We start from the raw sequence: 23,729 nt of genomic DNA on the forward strand, positions 1-23,729 counted from the left end.
TTTATGGTGGTCTGACTGTTCCTTTCGGCCTGACGTGTGTTCATGTGTTCCATAAATCAAGGAAGAGAAGCCTGAAGTAGACAGAGTCCTGCGTAGTCCCCCCCCCCAAAATAAAATTTGAGCAACAGGCAGGACCAATGGTCGTCACAGCAGACAGGGTGGCGCCCAGACGAAGAACACGGACACCAGATGGGATGCAACCAGCAGGCGGAGGGAAGCGTTGACTAAAGAATGCAGCACAGTCCTCTCAACATATAGGACATTCTAGGGCCCCCTCCTGGTTGTCAAATGGTTTAGTCCGCCCGACGCTACCAGCTACAGGTGTACCATCAATGAGCCAAGATTTAAAGACCTGGGGGCTAGAGACACATCATACTGCCCAAAAAGCAAGAAATAAGGTTATCAAAAGAAAGAAAGAAAGGAAGGAAAAAGAAAGAAGGCAGAATGAGGGGAGGCAGCTGTTGGTGGCTTTCTATCCCGAAGGTGAACAGAGTTTGCTTGTTATGCAAAAGTCCAATTAAAGTAAATGTAGTCCACTCCAGACATCTGCTGCTGATATTTTTATGCTTACGTTAGCTTAGCTAGTTGCCAAACAGGTATAAAGACAATTGCCTCCTAACGTAAGTTATCAACATTAACCAGTTTAGAAACAAACTGTTAATTGTCAATGGCCCTTAAGAGTAAATGTACATTAGTAAAGCCGAGTGTAGGGGTCCGCCTCGCTGGCAGTGATGGAGGTAACAGAGAAAAGAAACGAGGTAACAGAGAAAAGAATGGAGGGCAGAAAAGAACCGTCGCGTTCCCTTAATAATAAATGCACGGTAGTAAAGCCGAGCGTAGGGGTCCGCCTCGCTGGCAATGATCGAGGAAACAGAGAAAAGAATATAGGAAACATAAAGGAGCCGTCGCAGCCCTTCGTTGTAAATGAAGTAATAATGCCGGGCGTAGGGGTCCGCCTCGCTGGCAATGATCGAGGAAACAGAGAAAAGAATATAGGAAACATAAAGGAGCCGTCGCAGCCCTTCGTTGTAAATGAAGTAATAATGCCGGGCGTAGGGGTCCGCCTCGCCGGCTGGAATCGAGGTAACAAAGAATCGAGAAAACAATTGATCAAATTAAGGGAACAATAAATTAAAATCGGTGAAACTATAAAATAAGATCAAGGGAACAATGAAATAAATTGAAGGAACACTTAATATAGAGGAAACAATTATATAAAATGAGGAATCGAATTAAATAAAGGAAACAAGGAATTAAATAGAGGGAACAATAAATTAAATTGAACGGGAAAAAAATAGATTGAAGGAACAATAAAGTAAATAGAGGAAACAATAAATTAAATCTAATAGTGGAATAGAAAGAGGGAACGATGAATAAATCGAGGTAACAATGAATAATTTGAGGGAATGATGAGTAAATCGAGGGAACAATGAATTAGAGGGAACAATGAATTAAATCGAACATTGAAATAGATCGAGGAAACAGTGGAAAAGATCGAGGGACAGTGAAATAAATCGAGGGAATAATTCATTAAATAGGGGGAACAATAAATAAATCGAACAAAGAAATAGATCGAGTGAACTGAGAAATAGACCGAGGTAACAACGAGCAGAGGGAAACAATTAAATAGAGGGAACAATAAATTAAATCGAACAGAAAAATAGATAAAGGGAACAGTGTAATAGATCGAGGGAACAGTGTAATAGATCGAGGGAACAGTGTAATAGATCGAGAGAATGGTAGAATAAATCAAGGGAACAATGAATAAATAGAGGGAACAATAAATTAAATAAAGTAAATAAGAAATTAAATAGGGGGAACAACAAAATAAATCAAGGGAAGAATACATTTAATAGAGGGAATAATACATTAAACCGAGGGAACCATGGATTAATTCCATATTAGATCGGCCTCACCGGCAGGGAGGGAGGTTGGCCGCGATGTCTGGGAGCCAAGCAATCGCGCTGGGAGGCGCTGAACCAGAGATCCGAGACGTGCAGCGATGCCAGCGATGAGCCAGGGATCCGACGGACCGAACCGGGTAGCTGACTGGCTGCGTCCAGTATGTTACAATATGTATTGTTGTCACAGGGACACTATAAATTGTGACACCTGAAGTGGTGAGGGGAGCGCGTGTGTTGTGTAACCACTGTAGAGGCAAGTGTGCGTGAGCTAATAAAGTAACTTAGAATGCAACACAGATTGGATTAATGGGATGGTTGTTGTTCAAAAGCAGAGTGGGGAGTTAAGGGTATGCATTGATCCAAGACCCTTAAACAAAGCACTAAAGTGCAGTCACTTCCCACTGCAAACTATTGAAGACATACTTCCTGACCTCTCTAAAGCTAAAGTGTTCACAGTATGTGATGTAAAGAGTGGGTTCTGGCATGTCAAATTAGATGAACAGTCAAGCTTCCTGACTACGTTTGCTACGCCATTTGGACGCTATCGGTGGCTGAGGCTTCCCATGGGAGTCAGTCCAGCACCAGAGGTCTTTCAGCGTAAGCTCACACAGGCTTTGGAAGATCTCCCAGGTCTATACATAATTGCAGATGATGTGCTGATCACAGGACAAGGTGAAACAGAAGACTTGGCTCAGAAAGATCATGATAAAAAACTGAGATTGTTTCTGACTAGATGCAGACAAAAGAACATCAAATTGAATGCAGATAAGCTCAAGCTGAGACAAAAGGAGGCTACGTACATAGGACATCTCCTAACAGCTGGTGGTCTAAGGATAGATCCAGAAAAGGTGCGTGCCATAGAACAAATGCCAAAACCAACAGACGTGAAAGCAGTTCAGAGGCTGTTGGGAATGGTGAATTACCTGGCCAAATTCTGTCCCCATCTCTCGGACCACTGTCAACCACTCAGGCAACTGACACACAAAGACAGTGAGTGGAAATGGACAGACCAGCATGACCAGGCATTTCTCAAACTAAAAGGGACTATAATGAACACACCAGTGCTGAAATACTACAGTCCAGATGAAGAACTGACGGTGCAGTGTGATGCTTCGGAGACAGGTTTGGGCACTGCTCTTGTCCAGCAGGGTAAGCCCATAGCATTTGCAAGCAGAGCACTCACACACAGAACAGGGCTATGCCCAAATTGAAAAAGAATTCTTAGCAATGATTTTCAGTTTGGAAAAATTTCATCAGTACACCTATGGACGTAGAGTAACTGTACAGAGTGACCACAAACCTCTAGAGTATATAGTGAAGAAACCACTACTAAGTGCACCCAAAAGACTGCAAAGAATGATGATGCGCATTCAGAAGTATGATGTTGAGGTTGTGTACCTGCCAGGGAAAGATATGGTGTTAGCAGACACCTTGAGTCGAGCTTATCTTCCTGAGTGCTCAACCTATGGCTCAGTTGAAGCTGAAATAGAGACTGTCAATATGCTACAGCATGTACCAATCTCAGCAGACAGCCTTAGCTCAATCCGGTCTGCAACAACAGAGGATTCAACACTGCAGACTCTCATTGAAACCATACAGGAAGGATGGCCAAATGAAAAGACACAGGTACCGACTGAAATTAGGCCATATTTCTCATTCCAGGATGAACTGAGCCATCAAGATGGAATAGTGTTCCGGGGTGAACGTGTTGTCATACCAAATGCACTAAGGAGAGACATCGTTAGTCGCCTGCATTCATCCCATCTTGGGGTGGAAGGATGCTTAAGGAGAGCTAGAGAGTGTGTATACTGGCCAGGCATCAACGATCAGCTAAAGACATATGTAACAAAGTGCGACATCTGCAGGTCAGTGGACTACAAGCAACAAAAAGAAACACTGATCTCACATGAGATACCAAACAGACCATGGGCTAAGGTAGGCACAGACTTATTCTCCTTTGACAACAAGGACTCTCATCACTGTTGATTATTATTCAAATTTCTGGGAAATAGATTATCTCTCAGACACAAAAGCTGCGACAGTGATAAAGAAACTGAAATCCCACTTTGCCAGGCAAGGCATCCCGGACATTGTCATGTCAGACAACGGGCCGCAGTTCACATCACAAGAATTCCAAAGATTCAGTGAACGGTGGGAATTCTTGCACAAAACTTCTTCACCTGGACACCCTCAGAGCAACAGAAAAGCGGAATCAGCCGTCAAAACAGCCAAAAGACTTTTATACAAAGCCAAAAAGGCTGGAAATGACCCTTATCTTGCTCTTTTGGACCACCGCAATACACCATCACAAGGACTGGACACCAGTCCAGCACAAAGACTGCTCAGTCGCCGCACCAAAACACTGCTTCCGACAAAGGCAAGTCTTCTACAGCCAAAAGTAGAACAGGCACAGCAGGGACTGAAAAGTAAACAACAACATCAGAGTGCCTATTACAACAGAGCAGCCAGGGACCTGGACACACTGAAATCAGGGGACTGTGTGCGTGTACAGCCATTCGAACCTCACAATGTCTGGAGACTAGGCACGGTTCTCGGGGCTGTGGATGCAAGATCCTACAAAGTAAAGTTACAATCAGGTGGTGTTCTCAGGAGAAATCGAAAACACCTCTGAAGGGCTCATGGACAGACCTTAATTGAGCCTATAGACATTGAAACTGTAGTTCCACCTCACCCTGTCCTTGAAACACACACCACTTCAGATACAGGTGAAAAAGACTCTCCTGGTGACAAGAACGTGCATGTGACCACACGGAGTGGTCGTACAGTGGTGAAACCACAACGTTACAAAGACTTTGTGACATATTAGTTGTGGCCTGTTATGGACTTGAGAAAAAAAAAAAAAGGAGTGATAAATGTGTTTAACGGTTCTGTTTGTTCCAAGAGAAAAAAAAAATCTTTTATTTTTTTACATCCTTTTATTTAAGAGAGTAAACTGTAATTTCATTTTAACAGGTGTGAATGACTGGTAAAAAGATTTAGCAATCCGAATAGTCCTTCAAGGATATGTTTTGTTTAAAGGATGTTTTGTTTAGATTCATGCAGTAACATTGATGAGTAATGTCATTCAGAGATGACTTTGTTTGGTTAATTTGTTTACAGTCCAGGTTGTGACTAAGAACTGGAAAAAAAAGAGAAAAGATGTTACAATATGTATTGTTGTCACAGGGACACTATTAATTGTGACACCTGAAGTGGTGAGGGGAGCGCGTGTGTTGTGTAACCACTGTAGAGGCAAGTGTGCGTGAGCTAATAAAGTGCCGCCCGGTTGGGCTAGTTTAAAAGACATTTGGTAGTCTTTATCTATATTTCGGAGCGAAATATAACACAGTAGTTTAAGCTGGCGGTGAGCCAAGGATTCAAAGAGTCGAACTGGGTAGCTGACTGGCTGAGTCGAGTAATTTAGCTTGCGCTGAGTCAAAGATCCGAAGAGCCGAACCGGGTAGCTGACTCGCTGAGTCGAGTAGCTTTAGCTGGCGCCGGTGCTGAGCGGGGGAATCAGTGAGTCGAGTCAGGCAGGTAGAGTGCTAGGCCAGGAATCTGACGAGCAGAGCCGAAGAGACCACGGAGCGCAGCCTGGAGTGCGATGAGAGCGGCAGAGGATGAGCGGTTAGAGAACAGCTCGAAATCCGAGGCAACCAGATCAAGGCCCAGGGCGGCAGGATCGTCACGTGCGAGGTCGAAGTCACGTGCAAGGTCGAAAGTCACGTAGGTGAGCACCTGGAAGATATATATATAGGATCAGGGGGAGGAGCTCTTGAAATTGAGGCGTGGTTCATATTCCAAAATTTTGTTAATTCTTAACAACACTAAGATATTAAGATATTTACTTAGTTAGGTTAACATGGTCTATCTGTATATAAGATATTCAGATTTTTAATTAATTAGGATATATAATATATTGATATATTAGATTTTTACTTAGTTAGGTTAGCATGCTCTATCTGAATATATAAGCTATTAAGATATTTAGGAATTTACAATTAATAGGCTCTCAGTCATTAATGTTAAATGGCAGTAACTGTATTCGCGTTGTCTAAGCATAGATTTAGTTTACTAAATCTGCTTTTTAAGAGGGGGATAATTCACTAAAATGCTTCAATGCACATGTTAGTTTGATTCTGGTGTCCTGCTAATACACAATCAGGTTTTTTAAGCGTACTAACCTGTAAAAGTGGATCACAAATGGTCTGTCCTGCTCCAGCTTCATTGTGCTGATAGTATTTGCTGCTAACGTCCGGGAACTATTGACAGGTTCCACGGTCCGCCATTGCTGTAAAAAACTGATCCATTGGAGTGAACGGAGTTGACGCGGCTCTCTCTCTCTCTATGGCTTGTTTTTGTGGCAAAAATATGTTTTACTGTGTATGTGTGTTCTAAGAATAAAAATATTATAAAATATTTTACAATACAATTATGTACTACTGTCTTAATAAGTGTAACAGTGAACAAAAAAGGCCCAAGTCATCATGGTAAATGGACAAGAAATGTTTTACATTGAGCTCATCAGTGTTTAACCGGTTCTTATAAATGTCTATTCATATGATGGTTTGTGTGTGTCATCTAAACACAAAACACCATTTTGAGAAGAGATATCATTTTTTATGTACATTTTTAAAGTTTTCATTTTGCAGGAGATCTAAGGGGTTTTGCCCTTTGTGTGTGTGTATCTGATCAATTTTTGTGTAAAGTTCTGCGAATATGAGGTATGCTTTCAGAAAATGTGTACAAACAATTCAGAAAAACTGTAATTCTTGGTGGCAAAACTTTTGACAAGCACAGCAGTCAGACGTTTTTTTGAAGTTGATGTAGTTGATGATGAGGTTTTCACACGTCAGGAGGAATTTTGGTACACTCCTCTTTGCAGATCATCTCTAATTCATTAAGATTTTGATGCTGTTGCTTGGCAACTTGGAGCTTCAGCTCCATCCATATGTTTCAATGGGATTAAAGTCTGGAGACTGGCTAGGCCACTCCATGACCTTAATGTTCTTCTTTTTGATCCACTCCTTTTTGTTGCCTTGGCTGTAAGTTTTGGGTCATTGTCATCCTGAAAGACCCAGCCATGACCTATTTTTAATGTCCTGGCGGAGGGAAGGAAGTTGTCACTCAGGATTTTATGGTACATGGCTCCATCCATTCACCTACTCATGCGTTAAAGTAGTCCTGTGCCCTTAGCTGAGAAACACCCCAAAAAAGAATTTTCCCACCTCCTTGCTTGACAGTGGGGACAGTGTACTTTGGGTCATACTCAGCATTTCACTTCCTCCAAACACGGCAACTTGAGTTGATTCCAAAAAACTATTTTTTTGTCTCATATGACCACAGCACCTTCTCCCAGTCACTTTCATGTTTTCAATGGCAAACTTCAGATGGGCCTGCACATGTGCCTTTTTGAGCAGGGGGATATTGCAGGCACTGCAGGATTTTAATCCATTACAACGTAATGTTTTAACAATGGTTTTCTTGGTGACTGTGGTCCCAGCTGCCTTGAGATCATTAACAAGATCCCCCTGTGTAGTTTTAGGCTGATCTCTCACCTTCCTCATTATCAAGGAAACCCCACTAGGTGAAATTTTGAATGGAGCCCCTGATAGATGTAGATTGACAGTCATTTTGTATTACTTCCATTCAGGCCCGTAGTGGCTAATCGAGAGATTTGGGAGGATTCCCGATGGGCCGGCTCATGTCAATCTCAAGTTTGGGCCGGTTGGACGGAAAAAATTATTTTGACACTTATCTGTCCCTTATCTAATCTTATTCTTGCATTAATTTCCATTCAACTACGTATACATTCTCTATTCATCTGACAGCACAGCCCCTACTTCACAGTAGATTAGATGGGTTTAACCATCTGAGGGAATTCTCCTCTCCCAAAAGCTTGAGTTGGTTGCGCCCACGAGTGGTCTTTTCTGGAGCGATAAAATTAAATATAGCAACAGAATAGCAGAAGCATCACTTGGCTGTGATGGAGGGTAAAATGAGGCCAGGTGGAGCTGAAAAGGCCAGATTAAAAAAAAAAAAAAGAAGATGGAAGAAGAAGCTGCCAAACGTTTAAAATTAACAAACTTGTTTTCCAGAGGACAGACTCCAGCTGCAGCCGGTAAACAGAGATATGGAAATAATCTTGAATTGTCAGCTATTGCGCAACGTTTGCAATGTCGACTTAGTCTAGTTTATTTTGTAGAGCCCAATACACATCATTAACCTCTTAACATGCCCTGGCCTGCCGGCGGGCCAGAAATATGTCATTATTAATATCTGGCTGTGTTTATGAATAATTATAGACACCCAATATGCAATTTTAAGGCTTGGAATCTCTGCTTTTCAGTTATCTAGCTGTATATCCTTTCAGAAAATATTTAGGGCGAAATATGCCTTGTTTATTAGAATTATGATTTATAATTACCATATTTGCGTTTTTTGTACATGTTATATTCAGTGTTGGGCACGTTACTTTGAAAAAGTAACTAGTTACTAGTTACTTCTCCAAAAAGAGTTACTTACGAAGTTACTCCACTATAAAAGTAACTAGTTACCAGTAAAAGTAACTATTGCCTTACTTTTATGTTATTCGTCCCGTAAAAAAGAACAAAAGAAAATAAATTATGTAATTACTATTATTATTAGAAAAATAACAAGCGAAAATAAACCCAAAATGTTGACAAAATCTAACGAATTTCAATAAAAAGAAACAAAAAACTCCACACAACCAAAGAAAATGACTAAGACTTGTAATACTGAAAAAAAAAAAAAAAACGGAAAAAGCAAATTCGCGTCTGGGGATGAAATTAAACAAACCAAACAACACTCAAAGGAAAAATGTATATATAAACAAATTAAAAGAATAGACAAAAACAACAATCTAATGACCGTTAAAATGGTATTAATATAACAGTTGGATTAAACAGCTTCACCAAGGAAGAAAAGAGAACACAGCAGCGCCACAGAAACTGGAGCAGCTTTCTCCTTTGGAGAAAGAAAATACCATTCCAAGTTTAAATCTCTATAATATCTAACCAGTGAAAGGGAACAGTTTATAATTTTACATGGTGATTCTTTATGGATCTTTTTTACCATATGTTGACCATTACATGTTCAATTAAATAATTTAAAGTGTTTTCAGTAAAATTTTGTAAAGGCTGCTAAGTAATATTAATTCATAAAATATATTTTTTTTACCTGTTAAATCTTTATCTGATTTAAATTTGAATGAAACATGTTTAAGTGAAGGGTGTTCTGTTAACTTACCAACATATACTTGAACTTATATGCAATAAAAAAACATTGTAAGAGCTATCTGCTGTTTCATTTATTAGAATTCCTCCTCCATGGAAAAAGTGGGCCGGATTTGGGCATGAAACTCCCGGGCTGAAAAAGGAGCCCACTCCGGCCCTGCTTCCATTTTCTTACTATTGCACCGGTTTGCAATGGTTATCTCCTTCTCACCAAGTGCCTTTTGGTCTGATAGCCTGTTCCAGCCTTGCCCAGGTCTATTGTCCCTGACATTCTTAGAAAGCTCTTTGGCCATGTTGTAGAGGTTAGAGTCTGACTGATTCATTTATTCTGTGGACAGGAGTCTTTTATACAGGTTACAGTTTAAGACAGCTGTCTTTAATGCAGGTAACAAGTTGATTAGGAGCATGTGACTGGTCTGTAGGAGCCAGATCTCTTAATGGTTGGTAGAGGATCAAATACTTATTTCTTTCTGCAAAATGCAAATAAATGCATATAATTTATATAATGTGATTTTACAGATTTACTGTTAAAATTAACCTACCCTTAAAATGATGGACTGTTCATGTCTTTGTCAGTGGGCAAACTTACAAAATCATCAAGTGATCAAATAATTACTTCCTTAACTGTGGGTAAGAAATCTACTCTCACTAGAAAACTGCAGTACTGCAAATAAATACAGTATCAATTAGTGCAGTAGTACAGTATTGCCTGTGGACTGTTCTGTAGGACAGTTTTAAAAAAGTATGTTTCAATTATTTTGGAAATGTATTCCTACCTTGTGTTCCTACACAGTATTTACAGTATTTTACTATTTGTACAATGAAGTCTTTTCATGACTGGATTTGTCATGCTAGGGGATATTTCCTTGCTGCTTGGCCAGGGAAAACTATGAACTTGTGATGTGAATGAGGTGCTGTGGTCAGACCGAAACAAATGCAGCACAGTTTCCACAGTTTTTTCTTTCACTGTAACTGAATACAGCAAATGCTGCTGTTGTTTTGTATGCAGACCACTGTATGTGCAACTTTGTGTTGGTTTGAATGTACACTTTGTACATTGTTTTAGTGGGAAAATAAAATATATTTGTTTAGTGTGTATTTGTGTGTTCTGAATATAACAACAATATTATAAAATATTTTACAATACAGTTATGTATTACTGTCTGTAGTAAGTGTAACACTAAACAAAAAAGGACAACGTCATTATGATGAATAGAGAAGAAGTGTTTTGCATTAATCATTTGAGCTCATCCGTGTTCAACTGCTTCTTATAAATGTCTATTCATATGATATTTTGTGTCTGTAATCTGAAAACAAAACACCATTTTGAAAAGAGATGAATGTAAGAGGAGAATTTAAGGGTTTTGCCCAATGTGTGTGTTTGTTTGATTTTTTTTAGCTGCTCAGACTACAGCAGTGCTCACTGCCCCAGTTCCAGTACCAGTACCAGCCATCGGCACCCACTGCCGGCTCTGTTAGTGTGCCAGTGGCGCCTGCCGACCCTATTCCTGTGCCTGCTCCCAGAACTATACTCACCCCCATGTCTTACAGTATACTTCCAGACCTGTCCCCAGGTCATGTTCTTCTAGACCTGCCCCACGTTCTCCAGCATAAATTCCCTGTCCAGTTCTTGTCCCCTGTCTAGTCTTGTCACTGTCTAGTCTTTTGCCCAGTCCCTGTACAGTGGGGGGAAAAAGTATTTAGTCAGTCACCAAAAGTTCTCCCACTTAAAAAGATGAGAGAGGCCTGTAATTGACATTATAGGTAGACAAAATGAGAAAAAAAATCTGAAAATCACATTGTCTGATTTTTAAATAATTTATTTGCAAATAATTATTGGTCAATAACAAAAGTTCATTTCAATACTTTGTTATATATACTTTGTTGGCAATGACAGAGGTCAACGTTTTCTGTAAGTCTTTACAAGGTTGGCACACACAGTTGCTGGTATGTTGGCCCCTTCCTCCATGCAGATCTCCTCTAGAGCAGTGATGTTTTGGGGCTGTCGGCGGGCAACATGGACTTTCAAATTTCTCCAAAGGTTTTATACAGGGTTGAGATCTAGGCCATTACATGACCTTGAAATGCTTCTTACGAAGCCACTCCTTTGTTGCCCTGGCCGTGTGCTTGGGATCATTGTCATGCTGAATGACCCAGCCACGTTTCATCTTCAATGCCCTTGCTGATGAAAGGAGGTTTGCACTCAAAATCTTATAATACATGGCCCTTTCATGTACACGGACCAGTCGTCCTGGTCCTTTTGCAGAGAAACAGCCCCAAAGCATGATGTTGCCATCCCCATGCTTCACAGTTGGTGTGGTGTTCTTTGGATGCAACTCAGCATTGACTCTCCTCCAAACACGATGAAGTGTGTTTGTACCAAACAGTTCTATCTTGGTTTCATCTGACCATATGAAATTCTCCCAATACTCATCCGGAACATCCAAATGCGCACTAGCAAACTTCAGGCGATTAGCAGTGGTCTTGTCAGTTGCAGGCCTCTCTCATTTTTTAAGTGGGAGAACTTGCACACTTGGTCACTGACTAATTACTTTTTTCCCCACTGTATATATCTCACTTGTTTTCTTCAGTTTGTTTGTTTTGCTAATTTGTTAGATTTTGTTTGTTGTTTGTTCTTGTTTTGTTTTTTGAGATGTCAAAAAATACTCTACGTTCATTTGCATCCTGCCTCCAACTCATTACACAGGGTGTTGGTGCCAAACTTATATGTTGTGGTCATTGTGCCTCAAGTATTAGTACCTTTAATGCCAATTATGCAAATGTAGCACCTACTATTACGGTCCTCATTGTCCACTTACTTGAGTTCCATGGACTGAAGAGTTTTTGGATGACTCTTAAATGCTCTCTATTTGGATTAGACCACAGTCTCAATCACTGTCACCTTGGGGCTTATCAAGTTGATGCTAGCACCCCAACCCCCAACCCCATACCCCACCCAAGACAGTACTCCTCAAGTTCATTTTCTGGGTACAAACTCAGTTATTGCCTCAGTTTCAGAGAGGAAGCTTTGAATTTTGCTTCCTCGTTGACCCAGAAAAACAGGAAAAAACAACATTTTGGTGTTGTCAAGCTGGGACAAAATAATCTAAGCGAATCACTCGACTTGCTTATATTTCTTTATTAGTTTTTTAAACTGTGTATCCATCAGTTATTTCTACTTTCTGCTGGATGAGTTGTCCTTTTAAGTCTTGATTTCCTTTAAGGTTGCTTTTTTGTCACTTGGAGAGTTTTTCCTACCACTGTGGTAGTTTCCTAAGTGAAAAGTGCTACAGAAATAAGTTTGACTTTCCTTACTGTTGAAGTGAGATGGTTTTTAATTACATTTTAATTAAAACATATTGTAAAGTAAGACTTTAAAACTCTTAATTAAACCTGGCTTTTTTCCTGGAAAAACAATCAAATATTCATGGTTGGTGCTACACACACACAGGACACACAGGAATTAGGAATTATATATTTCATTATACTTTATATAATTCTGTAACATTAATTATAATAACTTATACACATACAGACAGTACTCCTTGGCTTTATTACCACAACAGAATGCATTTCAGAAACAAGCTCATAGAAAAGCAGGTAAATAAACACTAACCAATAAAATTATGCCATTGCTTAGTTTTCTTTATTAAACTCATAATAATTTGTAGGTAATCACAATATGTGGATGCAGTATGTGTATAAAACATATAACAGTTTTATTCGTTTTAGTTTTTGTTTACAATAGACACAAATTGCAACCCGAAGGCTTGAAAACAAAACTTATATTAAAGGAATAATCATAAAATTAATGGTAAAAGAAAATGATAAAAAATTATCTAAATAATCTGAGAATATTCCAAACAATTTAAACATACTCTAATGCATTATGTTTGTTCTTTACAGTCTTTACTCTTATTTACAGTTGTTTCCTTTGACGAGGAAGAAAGTTCCAACAGCGACTCCCAGCAGCCCTGCAGCCAGACCCACTCCACAGAACACAGACGCTCCCACACCGGGCAGAGCTACCTTCACATCTGTAACACAAACACACACATATTTTATGTTATCTGGATGTAACTCCCAGTATTGCTGCTATCAAATCATTACTAAAATCAGAATCTGCTGAATAATCTCACTCCATGTTTTGGTCTGAGGTCTCTCCAGGGCTACGTGCTCCACAGTGCAGGTGTAGATATCTCCCTCCTCTGGAGTGAAGCTCAGGCGAGAGACCAAGTTAAAGGCTCCATCATTAGTAAGGTAATATCTGCTCAGACTGGCTTCATCCGTCACGTTTACATTGTTCCTGGTCCAGGACACTCCAACGGGTGCTGGGTAGAACCCAGTGATGTGACAGATGAGGGTGTTTTCAGAGCCCAGCTGAACTTTGTACTTAGAGTAGAGTGAACTATGAGGAGCATCTGTGGAAAAAGATTAATGTAAAACAGAGAATATAAAGTAAAAAACAGAGAATATACTTCACTTTACTGTGTAGTCTTTATAGGGAAGTCTTTACAGCTGATTTTTTTAAAAACATTCGTTTAAACATAATATATTATCATATTACCCCCACCACACACACACACATACCCTTGTCACCCTTTCAAATGATATGCTCCACTTTTTCCTACACTGCAGCTTTTACTGTGGAACAATATTTGATTTATCACCTTCTTATCAACTGAAAAATATGTTAAAATGCAAGTAAAACACCTGACACCTGTGCATTACAGTGTGTCAAATCCTCAAAAGTTCAGTTATATGAAAGAATTTGGGCAGCCCTGATAATGTTTTAAATCTTTGGTTGTTTGAATCAGCAATTTCAGTTAAATATATCATATAGCAGATATTAAGTGAAATGAAGTTTTGTATGATTTACAGAAAGTGTGCAATAATTATTTAAACAAAATTAGACAGGTGTATATATCCAAAGGCACCTTGTATACCTTGTCGTTTTATTTATTGGAATACCTTTAGCACTAATTTTTGTAACGAGATTTCAGCTGTCCAAGAAAAATCTCAGAGTCAAAGGATGGTGAGAACAGTCATAGTTAACCCACAGACCAGCTCCAAAGACCTACATCATCATCATCTTGCTGCAGATGGAGTCACTGTGCATCGTTCAACTATTCAGCACACTTTGCACAAGGACAGGCTGTATTGTAAAGTAATGCAGAAGAAGCCTTTTCTGAGTACACGCCACAAACAGAGTCGCTTGAGGTATGCTAAAGCTAAAGCACATTTGAACAAGCCAGCTTCATTTTGGAATAAGGTGCTGTGGACTGATGAAACTAAAATTAAGTTATTTGGAGGATGGTATGGTAAAACACAGCATTCCAAGACAAACACTTTACTGCTACCCACAGTAAAATTTGGTGGTGGTTCCATCATGCTGAGAGGCTGTGTGATCAGTGCAGGTTCTGAGAATCTTGTTAAAGTTGAAGTTCACATTGATTTCAGTCAATATCAGCAGATTCTTAAGAACAATGTTCAAGAATCAGTGACAAAGTTGAAAGTGCGCAGAGACTGGATACTTTAACAAGACAACGACCCTAAATGCTGTGTAAAATCTACTAAAGCATTTATACAGAGGAACAAGTACAACATTTTGGAATGATCATTTCAGTCCCCAGACCTGAATATTATTGGAAATCTGTGGTGTAGTTTTAAAGTGGGTTGTTCATGCTCAGAAACTGTCAAACTTCAATGAACTGGGGTGGGTTTCCCGAAAGCTTTGTAACGCTAAGAACTTCGTTAACTCGTACTAGAGAATTATTGTTAATTAAAGAGTGTGTCCCAAACCCGTGCGTAACTAAAGTACTACATAAACTCGCTCGCAGATTAACAAGTAACCAGACCCAGTCGTTAATCAGAAAGAACTACCTAAAGGGCATTCTGCTTGCAGCTCAGCACTTTAAACACCAGGGACCGCCAATTTTGAGGGAGAAATTTGAATCAATTATATTATATTATAATGCCAACTTTGTCTGTGGCTTGTAGTCTAACTGGGCATATTGGAACTGACCAATCAAACTCAAGAATAAATCATTAAAATCCAGATTAGCGATGGTAGAGTTCTTGACATTACTGATACAAGGAATGCAATCAATGAATTCCTGCAGATGATGCTCACGGTTTAAGTCCATGGATTCTGTAATCAGGCTGTTACTGTGCCATACACACATTTATATACAGGTCCCACCAGCCCGGGAATTACAGCACCACACTATATTTTTCCATGCTATTGGGAAAATCCCTGGTACTGTAGGTCCGGTGCAGGGGATGTCCGTGGTGTCTTTAATCACACCTACAGGTATTGTAAAGGGTGTCGGTGAATGTGCAGGTAATATTTAATAATATTGCATAATCAGGTGCTTCTAACCAACATTGTGGCCGTTCATCTGGGCAAACTCTGGGGTGTGTCAGCTCGCAAATATATAAGTACCAGTCAAAAGTTTAGACACGTCTCATTCAATTTTTTTTCTTAATTGTTTTACTTAATTAATTTTCTACATTGTAGATTAATATTTAAATCATGAAAACTATTAAGTGACACATATGGAATTATCTAGTAAACAATCCCCTGACCTAAACCCAACTGAGATGGTGATTTGGGAGGAGCTGGGGCTTCACAACGTGCAGGAAAAGCAGTAAATATTGTTCAGAACCTCCTTCCTTCAAGACATTAAGAAAGCTATTCCAGGTGACACACCCTCATGAAGACATTGAGATTAAAATACCAAGAGTGTGCAGATCTGTCCTCAAAGCTAAATGTATAAACATTCTGGTTGGTTTAAAATGTATATATATATAACTTTTAAACCAACCAGAATATGTTTTATACTATAGACATACAGGAACATACGTATATGTAGTGCTGGACGATATGGCAAAAATTTATATCACAATATATTCCTTAATTTCGGTCGATACGATATAATTTCGATATCGATATAAATACTTTGAAGGCCTCAGAAAAACTGCTAAGAATCCCTGCAATGGAAATCTGTACAGTACAGTCTGAAATTTTAAATTGAAGTCTTTAAAGCCTCCTCTCACAAAAAACTGTATAATACTTTATAAATAAAAAATTATCAGAATAAATCAATGCTCACTTTTATTTGCATGTAGCAAAATAAAAACATGACATCCCTGTCAAACATAAACCTATAACCTATATACAAATTACCAATATAAATAACTTTACATTACAACAGAGGCAGAGCTTCTTATTCTTTTGTAAACATATTAAACAGATCAAAACAAAAGTGCTTCAACCAGAATAGGGAATAGAAAAAGGCTTCATATACATAAAGGGAACATGATATCCCTGTCAAATAAACAAACCTATATCAACTATAAATAACTTAGATACAACATAAACTACAAAAGTGTTTTAGCCAGAATAAGGAAGATATTGTGTGTAGTGAAACTGCTTGAGGTGGAGGAAAGGATGTATTACTGTTGCTAGTCGGCTCCACTCTCCAGAACAATTTGGAGCAAGCTGAAGTCTGAAGTTTATCAAACCTTTGAAAGCCGAACCACTGAATTAGACCTGCCTCCCTCAACTATCCGCTCAATCTTCATCTAAAATTTCCTGCGAGGACAACGAGCGGGTTAGGGTCGTTTTCGTTTCATCGCGGGCGGGTTTTAGGTGCGGAGCCGAGATCCGCTCGGTTAGGGTCGGTTTCGCTTCATCTCGGGCGGGTTTTAGGTGCGGAGCGGAGCTGAGATCCGCTCGGTTAGGGTCGTTTTCGTTTCATCGCGGGCGGGTTTTAGGTGCGGAGCGGAGCGGAGATCCGCTCGGTTAGGGTCGTTTCGCTTCATCGCGGGCGGGTTTTAGGTGCGGAGCTGAGATCCGCTCGGTTAGGGTCGGTTTAGCTTCATCGCGGGAGATTTTAGGTGCGAAGCGGAGCGGAGGCGACCCAGGTCTAGCCTAGCCTAGCCTAGCCTAGCCTAGCCTAGCCTATCTGGCTACGTGCCTGTATGATTGCGTCATCACGCACTGATGTAGCCCGGCTATGTTCAGGGCTGCAGTGAACTGACGCCGCTAAAAAACGCCTGTCTGTACATAATACATATCGATATATCACAAAAATGATATCACCGTTATTGAAACATTTCTTATCGCGATAAATACCGATATCGAAATATTGTCCAGGCCTACGTATATGTATAATTATATTATTTTATAATAATAATACATTAATGTTTTAAAAAAGATTAGATTTTTGCATTATTTATTAAGTCATATGTATTTTTATGAATATTTTATCAATGCCAAAATCCTTTTGTAATTTAAATTGTTTAATGTTGTTGATTACAACACAGTTATAAGTTTTTAGGGTGTAGTAGTGAATAAATACTGCATATTGGTAGTGTTGAATAGATGTTTATGTTTCAATTGAGCGCGCTCTGTCGGGGGAGGAGTCAACAAAGACGTTCTTTAAACTTGTTGTTAATTTTTACTTTGCGAAGCACTTTGGGAAACACTCACAGAACTGGCTCGTTCTTTACTCACATCAACCCAACGCCAGGTTGACATCAAGATCCAACGTTGTATACATGTACATTTTTTGTTGGAAATGAAAATCAGACTGACGTCAAAACACAATATCAGTTTGACATCAAGATCCAGCGTTGGGCAGACGCTGAATTAGAGTGTTTTATGAAAGTCAGATATCACTCAAAATTAATTTCAAGCTCAAATGTTACAGATATTTAGTTGTAGTTTGAATGAAAATTAAAATTGGTTTGATGTCAAATCCTGAAATTGCCTTGACATCAAGTTCCAACCATAGACAGACGTTGAATTTAGGTTAAAAATCAAACTCAAAGATCTGTTAAAAAAAATCATTATCGAATTTAAGATGGAAATAAAAAAATAATATCCATCAAAAACCATGATATACTTAACCAAAATTGCTGATCTGAACAACCAAGGATTTATAAAGGAAAATCATTGAAATTATCAGGGGTGCCCAACCTTTTTCAAACCACTGTACAATACTGATAACAGGTTATTAAAATGAGTGTGTCTGAATTTAATCTAAATTACTCAAATTCTTTTGACATGACACTTCATACAACTCTACTAAATTTCCCTCACAGGACAACATTTTGTTGAAATCTGGGGTGTTGATTTTTTTGTTTAAAGATATCATCACTCCTACAGTGCTGATCTTAGAATTAGCCCTGATATTCACCATTTGTGTTGGACACGGGTGGAGTTTGACCTCTGCCTTTAACACATCCGTGCAGAAAATACACACAAACACATTAATGAGCACACAAGCCTAGAGCTGTGACACTGGGTCCAAATACCACCACAGACATCTTAGCTCACTGTAGTGAGTAGTGACTTAATAACTTTTTTTTGTAATTAACTAAATGAGGTAACAATCAGCTTGATATAGTTAAACAAATTCGTCACTGCACAGTAACGTAATCTGATATAGTGTTCTCAGTGCTTTTTTATGTCTGTGTTATTTTATGAATACATGATTAATATTTGTTTTTTAATATTCTTGGTCCTTGTTATGTGTTTTATTTATGTGTATATAAAGTGTGTGTTGTAGTGATGATTACCTTTTGGTTCTGCGGGGTCATTGTAAGCTTCTTTACAGACAGCTAAGTTTTGCTTGCAGATTCCTACTTCAGCAGCAGCGGCCTCATATTCTCCTTCTGGATAGGAGGCCGGATCTGCGAACTGCGGCAGCGTCATCACTCCTTTCTTCAGTTTGAAATCAACATGCCCCTTCTCCTCTCCATCAAGACCATAAATATACTCTCCAAACGTCTCTGAACAGAGGGTTAATCCGAGATCTCTGTGCTTAACTGAAACAAGAAAACAACAATCAGTACACACACACACACACACACACTCTCTCTCTCTCTCTCTCTCTCTCTCATACGCAGACACACACATACAACGCAGACACACACTCACACACATAGAAAACAATATACTCTCTTACACACACTCACACACAAAAACTCACGTTCACACACACAAACACACACACAAGTATACACACACAAAACAAAATACTCTCTGTTGAGCACTTACACACATACCCAAACAAAAACACACAGTTCCACACTGTGTTTTCTCTCACACATACATACACACACACAAACAAAACAAACACACACACATTCACACACACAATTATACACACAAAAAAAACTTGCACGCTTACACAAAGACACACACATACTGTGCTTTTCCTTTCACACATACATAAACACAGTTTACTGGTTTATGAGCAGATTTATCTGTTAGCTGTTTCTGTTTGTTAATCTATTCTCAGCCCAACATACATTGACAATGTCCTTGATAGAAAAGTAAAAAAAAATAAAAAATCAGCACCGTTGAAACAAAACCTGTGATAAATCATAAGCCATTTTGCACTATTTTTGTTAGTTTAGTTTTTACAAAAAATAAATACAATATACAAGGTGCCATTTCCAGAAATGGTGATATTTTGGTCCAGTGAATATAATCTGTGAAGATCTGAAATAAAGGTGGTGTGATAATGTAATAACAATCTCCTCAATTTTGTGTGTGTGTGTGTGTGTGTGTATGTAAATAAGTATTATAGTATCCAGATGTTCCTTGTGAATCAATAAAATACATGTAAACTATACACTATAAATCAGACACAGTATATCATTAAATTCCACTCTAAATTAATAGTCTTTCTCATCAGAGCGTCTCATGAGACCACCCCAGAAACCCTTATAATATATCAGAATTACAGTGTCTCATTCAGTTTAACATTAAACTGTGAAATATTGCCATGCACTGACCTTTAGCCTCTGTGCAGAGAAGAAGAGCGCAGGTGAGAATCAAACACAGCTTCATGTTGATGAGTGAAGATGAACTAAACTCATTCAGAGGCGATAGAGAACTGAATATAATATCTCTGTTGCTCTCTGACTGAGAGGCTTCAGGAAAATCAGCCAATAGGATTTTTGCTTTCACTGTGACTAATCTGTATCTGGGTAACTTCAGTTTTCAGCTTCTCCACAGTTTCACAAAAAAATGGGGGGACCAACACTACACTGTGAATTAAAACATGTTTCTGTACAATTTGCCCTTGTTTTAGGATTCTTGAGCATGATAGCAAGTAACACAAAAACCTGGATCCACATCAACATCTTTAAAATTATTTCATAACACTTAACGCCAAACTCGACAAAAATGTTATCATAATGTTGTTATTAGCCTTAGTTCCATATGTGCAAAATTAAAATACACAAATACAAAAATAATCCTTACTCTTGCAGTTTTTTACAGTCGCTAACATGCTTTTGTCCAATCTGTAGTCACATTTTCAAAACTCTAAATATGCTTGACACAGCATCTGTCTGTTGTGGACTATAATGTTTATACAATGAATGTTGCTATCACACAATATACATTCAATTAGCATATTTTAAACATGCTTACATTTTATTAACAAACAAGATTCCCCAATCTTTCTTATCTTATTTACAATTGCTTGAATATAGCTTGTCAAAATAAACTACTTCATGTTCCAAACCTTAAATACAGTATAAAACTACTGCTTCTGCAACAATAGCAGGTGTAAAGTTATTATAATACACAATTTTTAATGTATTAATAATAAATAAGAGGCTATGATAAGCCAACCATAAGCTGGTTCTGGATCTTAGCATTAGACTTAACCAGTTGCTGTCAGTGACATGAATATATAAAAAAGAATCTGTATGTATATGTATATATATATATATATATATATATATATATATATATATGAGAGAGAGAGAGAGAAGATAGGATAGGAGAGAGGAACAAAAGTGTCTCTATTCATTACTCTGTAGGTAGAAGTATAGATACTAGTGTTTAAAGTATCAACACAAGCTTTTTACTCAAGTAAAAGTGTAAAAGTACTGATTTGAAAACTACAAAGTAAAAGAGTAAAAGTAATAGAAGGGAAAAGCTTAGGCCATGCCACTGAGTCCTATAGTGCACTAACCCCCCTCCCCAAAACACATTTTTCTAAAAGCCATACAGACTATGAAAGCGCAGCGTAAGTTCTACTACAGACTTCAATGCTACGTCACTTAATTACCTATCCATTTAGCTGTTCCCTTCTGCTTAAATAAGATCACTCATTCAGTACCTTGCTGCCTTGCAGACGCTGATGGTCATTCTTCCCCACCTCCTTCCCCACCGCCTCCAGGTTGGTCCCGTTTGGTTGCTCGGGGGGGTTGGCTCTGCCCTGTCTCCAATGTACGACAGGATCTGCAGAGCCCAGATGTATCAAGTCCTGGGCCGATGACGGCCTACTCCAAAGACCTGGCCTACATATCAAGTCCTGGGCCAATGACGGCCTATGCCAAAGACCAATGATGGCCTACGCCAAAGACTCTACTAGAAGAGACTGTTTCTATATATAACTTCTTTAAAAAATACATGTACATTGTTTTGCTAAAAAACGTTAAAACATTAAATAGGTTAACTAACAAATTTGATCCCGGAGTCATAATAGTAGAAATAATGCTATGTTAAATGTTAATGTTGATAAATTTGCGATACACTGGGCTCTGTAGTGTTTCAGCTACATTTATGCTCATTGTAAATGAATGTATTTTAGTAGAATGTAAATATATTAAAGACGTTTAGTTGGACGTTAGTCTCGAGTGCACGGATCACCTTCATACTAGGCTACATATGTCTCTTATGTTCTTGCAGGTGTGATTGATTGAATAAACCATGTTTATGCTTCTCCTCCCACCACAATAAAATGCACTCTATCTCGGTGGAGAGATTTATCTGGATAGGGTTTTTAACGATGAGAAAGAAAACAGGCTATATAGGCTATTTTTAAAATGTAAGAAGTAGAAAGATCAGATAATTGTGTAAAAATGTCAAAAAAAGTACTCCTGTAAAGTATACGTAACCTACATTTCTACATAAGTACTGTAACAAAGTATTTGTTTGTTATTTGACACCTCTGGAAAGAAATAGTTGTTCCAGAATAAGAGAGAGGGAGAGGAGTAAGAATGTGTGGTGGTTTTCAAATAAAAGTAACGATTATTCTTGTATTTGTGTATTTTAAGGCTATGAGGTTTATAATAACATTTTTTGTAGAGTTGGGCAGCAATTTCATGTCCCTACTGTTTTTTTACTGAATGAATGTCACAAACAATTCTTTGTCTACATTCTAGTTCTATACAATACATCTCACCTATTACTTGTGTACTATATGTTGTACACATTTTAAAAATAAGTACTTTAAAAAAAAGTTATAAAAACAAAAGGGAAGTTGTTTCTGTAATGTCATTAGCTTTTATTATTTTGACAGTGGTTGCACAGTGACTGACTATACGTAGCTCTGGAACAGAGATGTGTTACAGTTTTTTATGACTGCTAAGAAGCGTTTAACAGTACTTTAGATACTTTTTCTAAACAACACATCTACCTCATACAATGAACCAAATAGTTAATTTCCTGCACAAAAGCACATTCTGTTGTCAAAACACAAAAAAACTGGATCAGCATCAACTAATCTCAAAACACTAATGCTTGTTCTCTGTTCCAGAGCTATGTATAGTCAATCACTGTGTAACCTCTGTCAAAATAATAAAAGCTAGTGACATTACAGAAACAACTTTACATTTGTTTTTTTGTTTTGTTTTGTTTTTTCATAATTTTTAATAAAATTACTTGAGTTTCAAATGTGTGCAACATGTTGTCTACAAGTAATTGAGTGATATTTATCTTATAAAACTATAGATAAATACTTATAAAAAATAGTCTGTGGCAGCCATTCAGTAAAAAAAACAGTAGGAACATGATATTGTTGCTAAACTCTACAAAAATGTTATCATAAATGTCATTAGCCTTAGTTCCATATGTGCAAAATTAAAATACACAAAAACAAAAATAATCCTTACTCTGCAGTTTTTTACAGTCGCTAACATGCTTTTGTCCAATCTGTAGTCACATTAGTTGTCTGGATCTTTCTTATCTTATTTATTTACAATTGCTTGAATATAGCTTGTCAAAATTAACTACTTCATGTTCCAGACCTCAAATACAGTATATAACTACTGCTTCTGCAACAACAGCAGGTGTAAAGCTATTATAACTAATACATAATTTTTTATGTATTAATAATAAAAAAGAGGCTATGATAAGTTTTTTTTTATAATTAAAATTAAATTAAAATTACTTGAGTTTAAATGTGTGCAACATGTTGTCAACAAGTAATTGAGTGATATTTATTTTGTAGAACTATAGTGTAAACAAAAAATAGTCTGTGGCAGTCATTCAGTAAAAAAAGGTATAGGGACATGACATTATTGCCAAACTCTGCAAAAATATTATTGTAAACGTCATTAGATTAAGTTCCATATGTGCAAAATGAAAATATAAAAATACAAAAATAATCCTTACTTTTATTTGAACACCACCACACATTTTTACTCCTCTTTCTTAACCTGGAACAACTATTTCTTTCCATTCTATTTCTATTTCTTGTCATTCTCTGCACCTTTCCCTGTTGTTTGTTATTCCCGCGTTCTCAATTATTGT

General features: G+C 38.1%; 1 protein-coding gene across 1 annotated transcript; it reads right to left on the reverse strand.

Annotated features, from left to right (window-relative positions):
• Positions 1–12,694: 12,694 nt before the first annotated feature.
• On the reverse strand, positions 12,695–20,056 carry LOC103040008 (H-2 class II histocompatibility antigen, A-U alpha chain-like). The gene is made up of 4 exons (XM_049486090.1): positions 19,973–20,056; positions 18,749–18,997; positions 13,300–13,581; positions 12,695–13,197 (listed from the first exon to the last, which is right to left on the reverse strand). The coding sequence occupies exons 1-4, from the start codon at positions 20,025–20,027 to the stop codon at positions 13,076–13,078; spliced, it is 708 nt and encodes a 235-aa protein (XP_049342047.1). The 5' UTR covers positions 20,028–20,056; the 3' UTR covers positions 12,695–13,075.
• Between the last annotated feature and the right edge of the window lie 3,673 nt (positions 20,057–23,729).

The sequence above is a fragment of the Astyanax mexicanus genome, chromosome 12 (assembly GCF_023375975.1).
Source record: "Astyanax mexicanus isolate ESR-SI-001 chromosome 12, AstMex3_surface, whole genome shotgun sequence".
Classification (NCBI taxonomy): Eukaryota; Metazoa; Chordata; class Actinopteri; order Characiformes; family Acestrorhamphidae; genus Astyanax; species Astyanax mexicanus.

Bases quoted from the DNA above. Each gene is read 5' to 3' on its own strand.
- LOC103040008 (XM_049486090.1), bottom strand. From the start codon at position 20,027: ATGAAGCTGTGTTTGATTCTCACCTGCGCTCTTCTTCTCTGCACAGAG. The intron at 18,998-19,972 runs GTCAGTGCATGG...TTCTTGTTTCAG, and splicing joins TCTCTGCACAGAGGCTAAAG to TTAAGCACAGAGATCTCGGA. The intron at 13,582-18,748 runs GTAATCATCACT...CTTTTTCCACAG, and splicing joins TGACCCCGCAGAACCAAAAG to ATGCTCCTCATAGTTCACTC.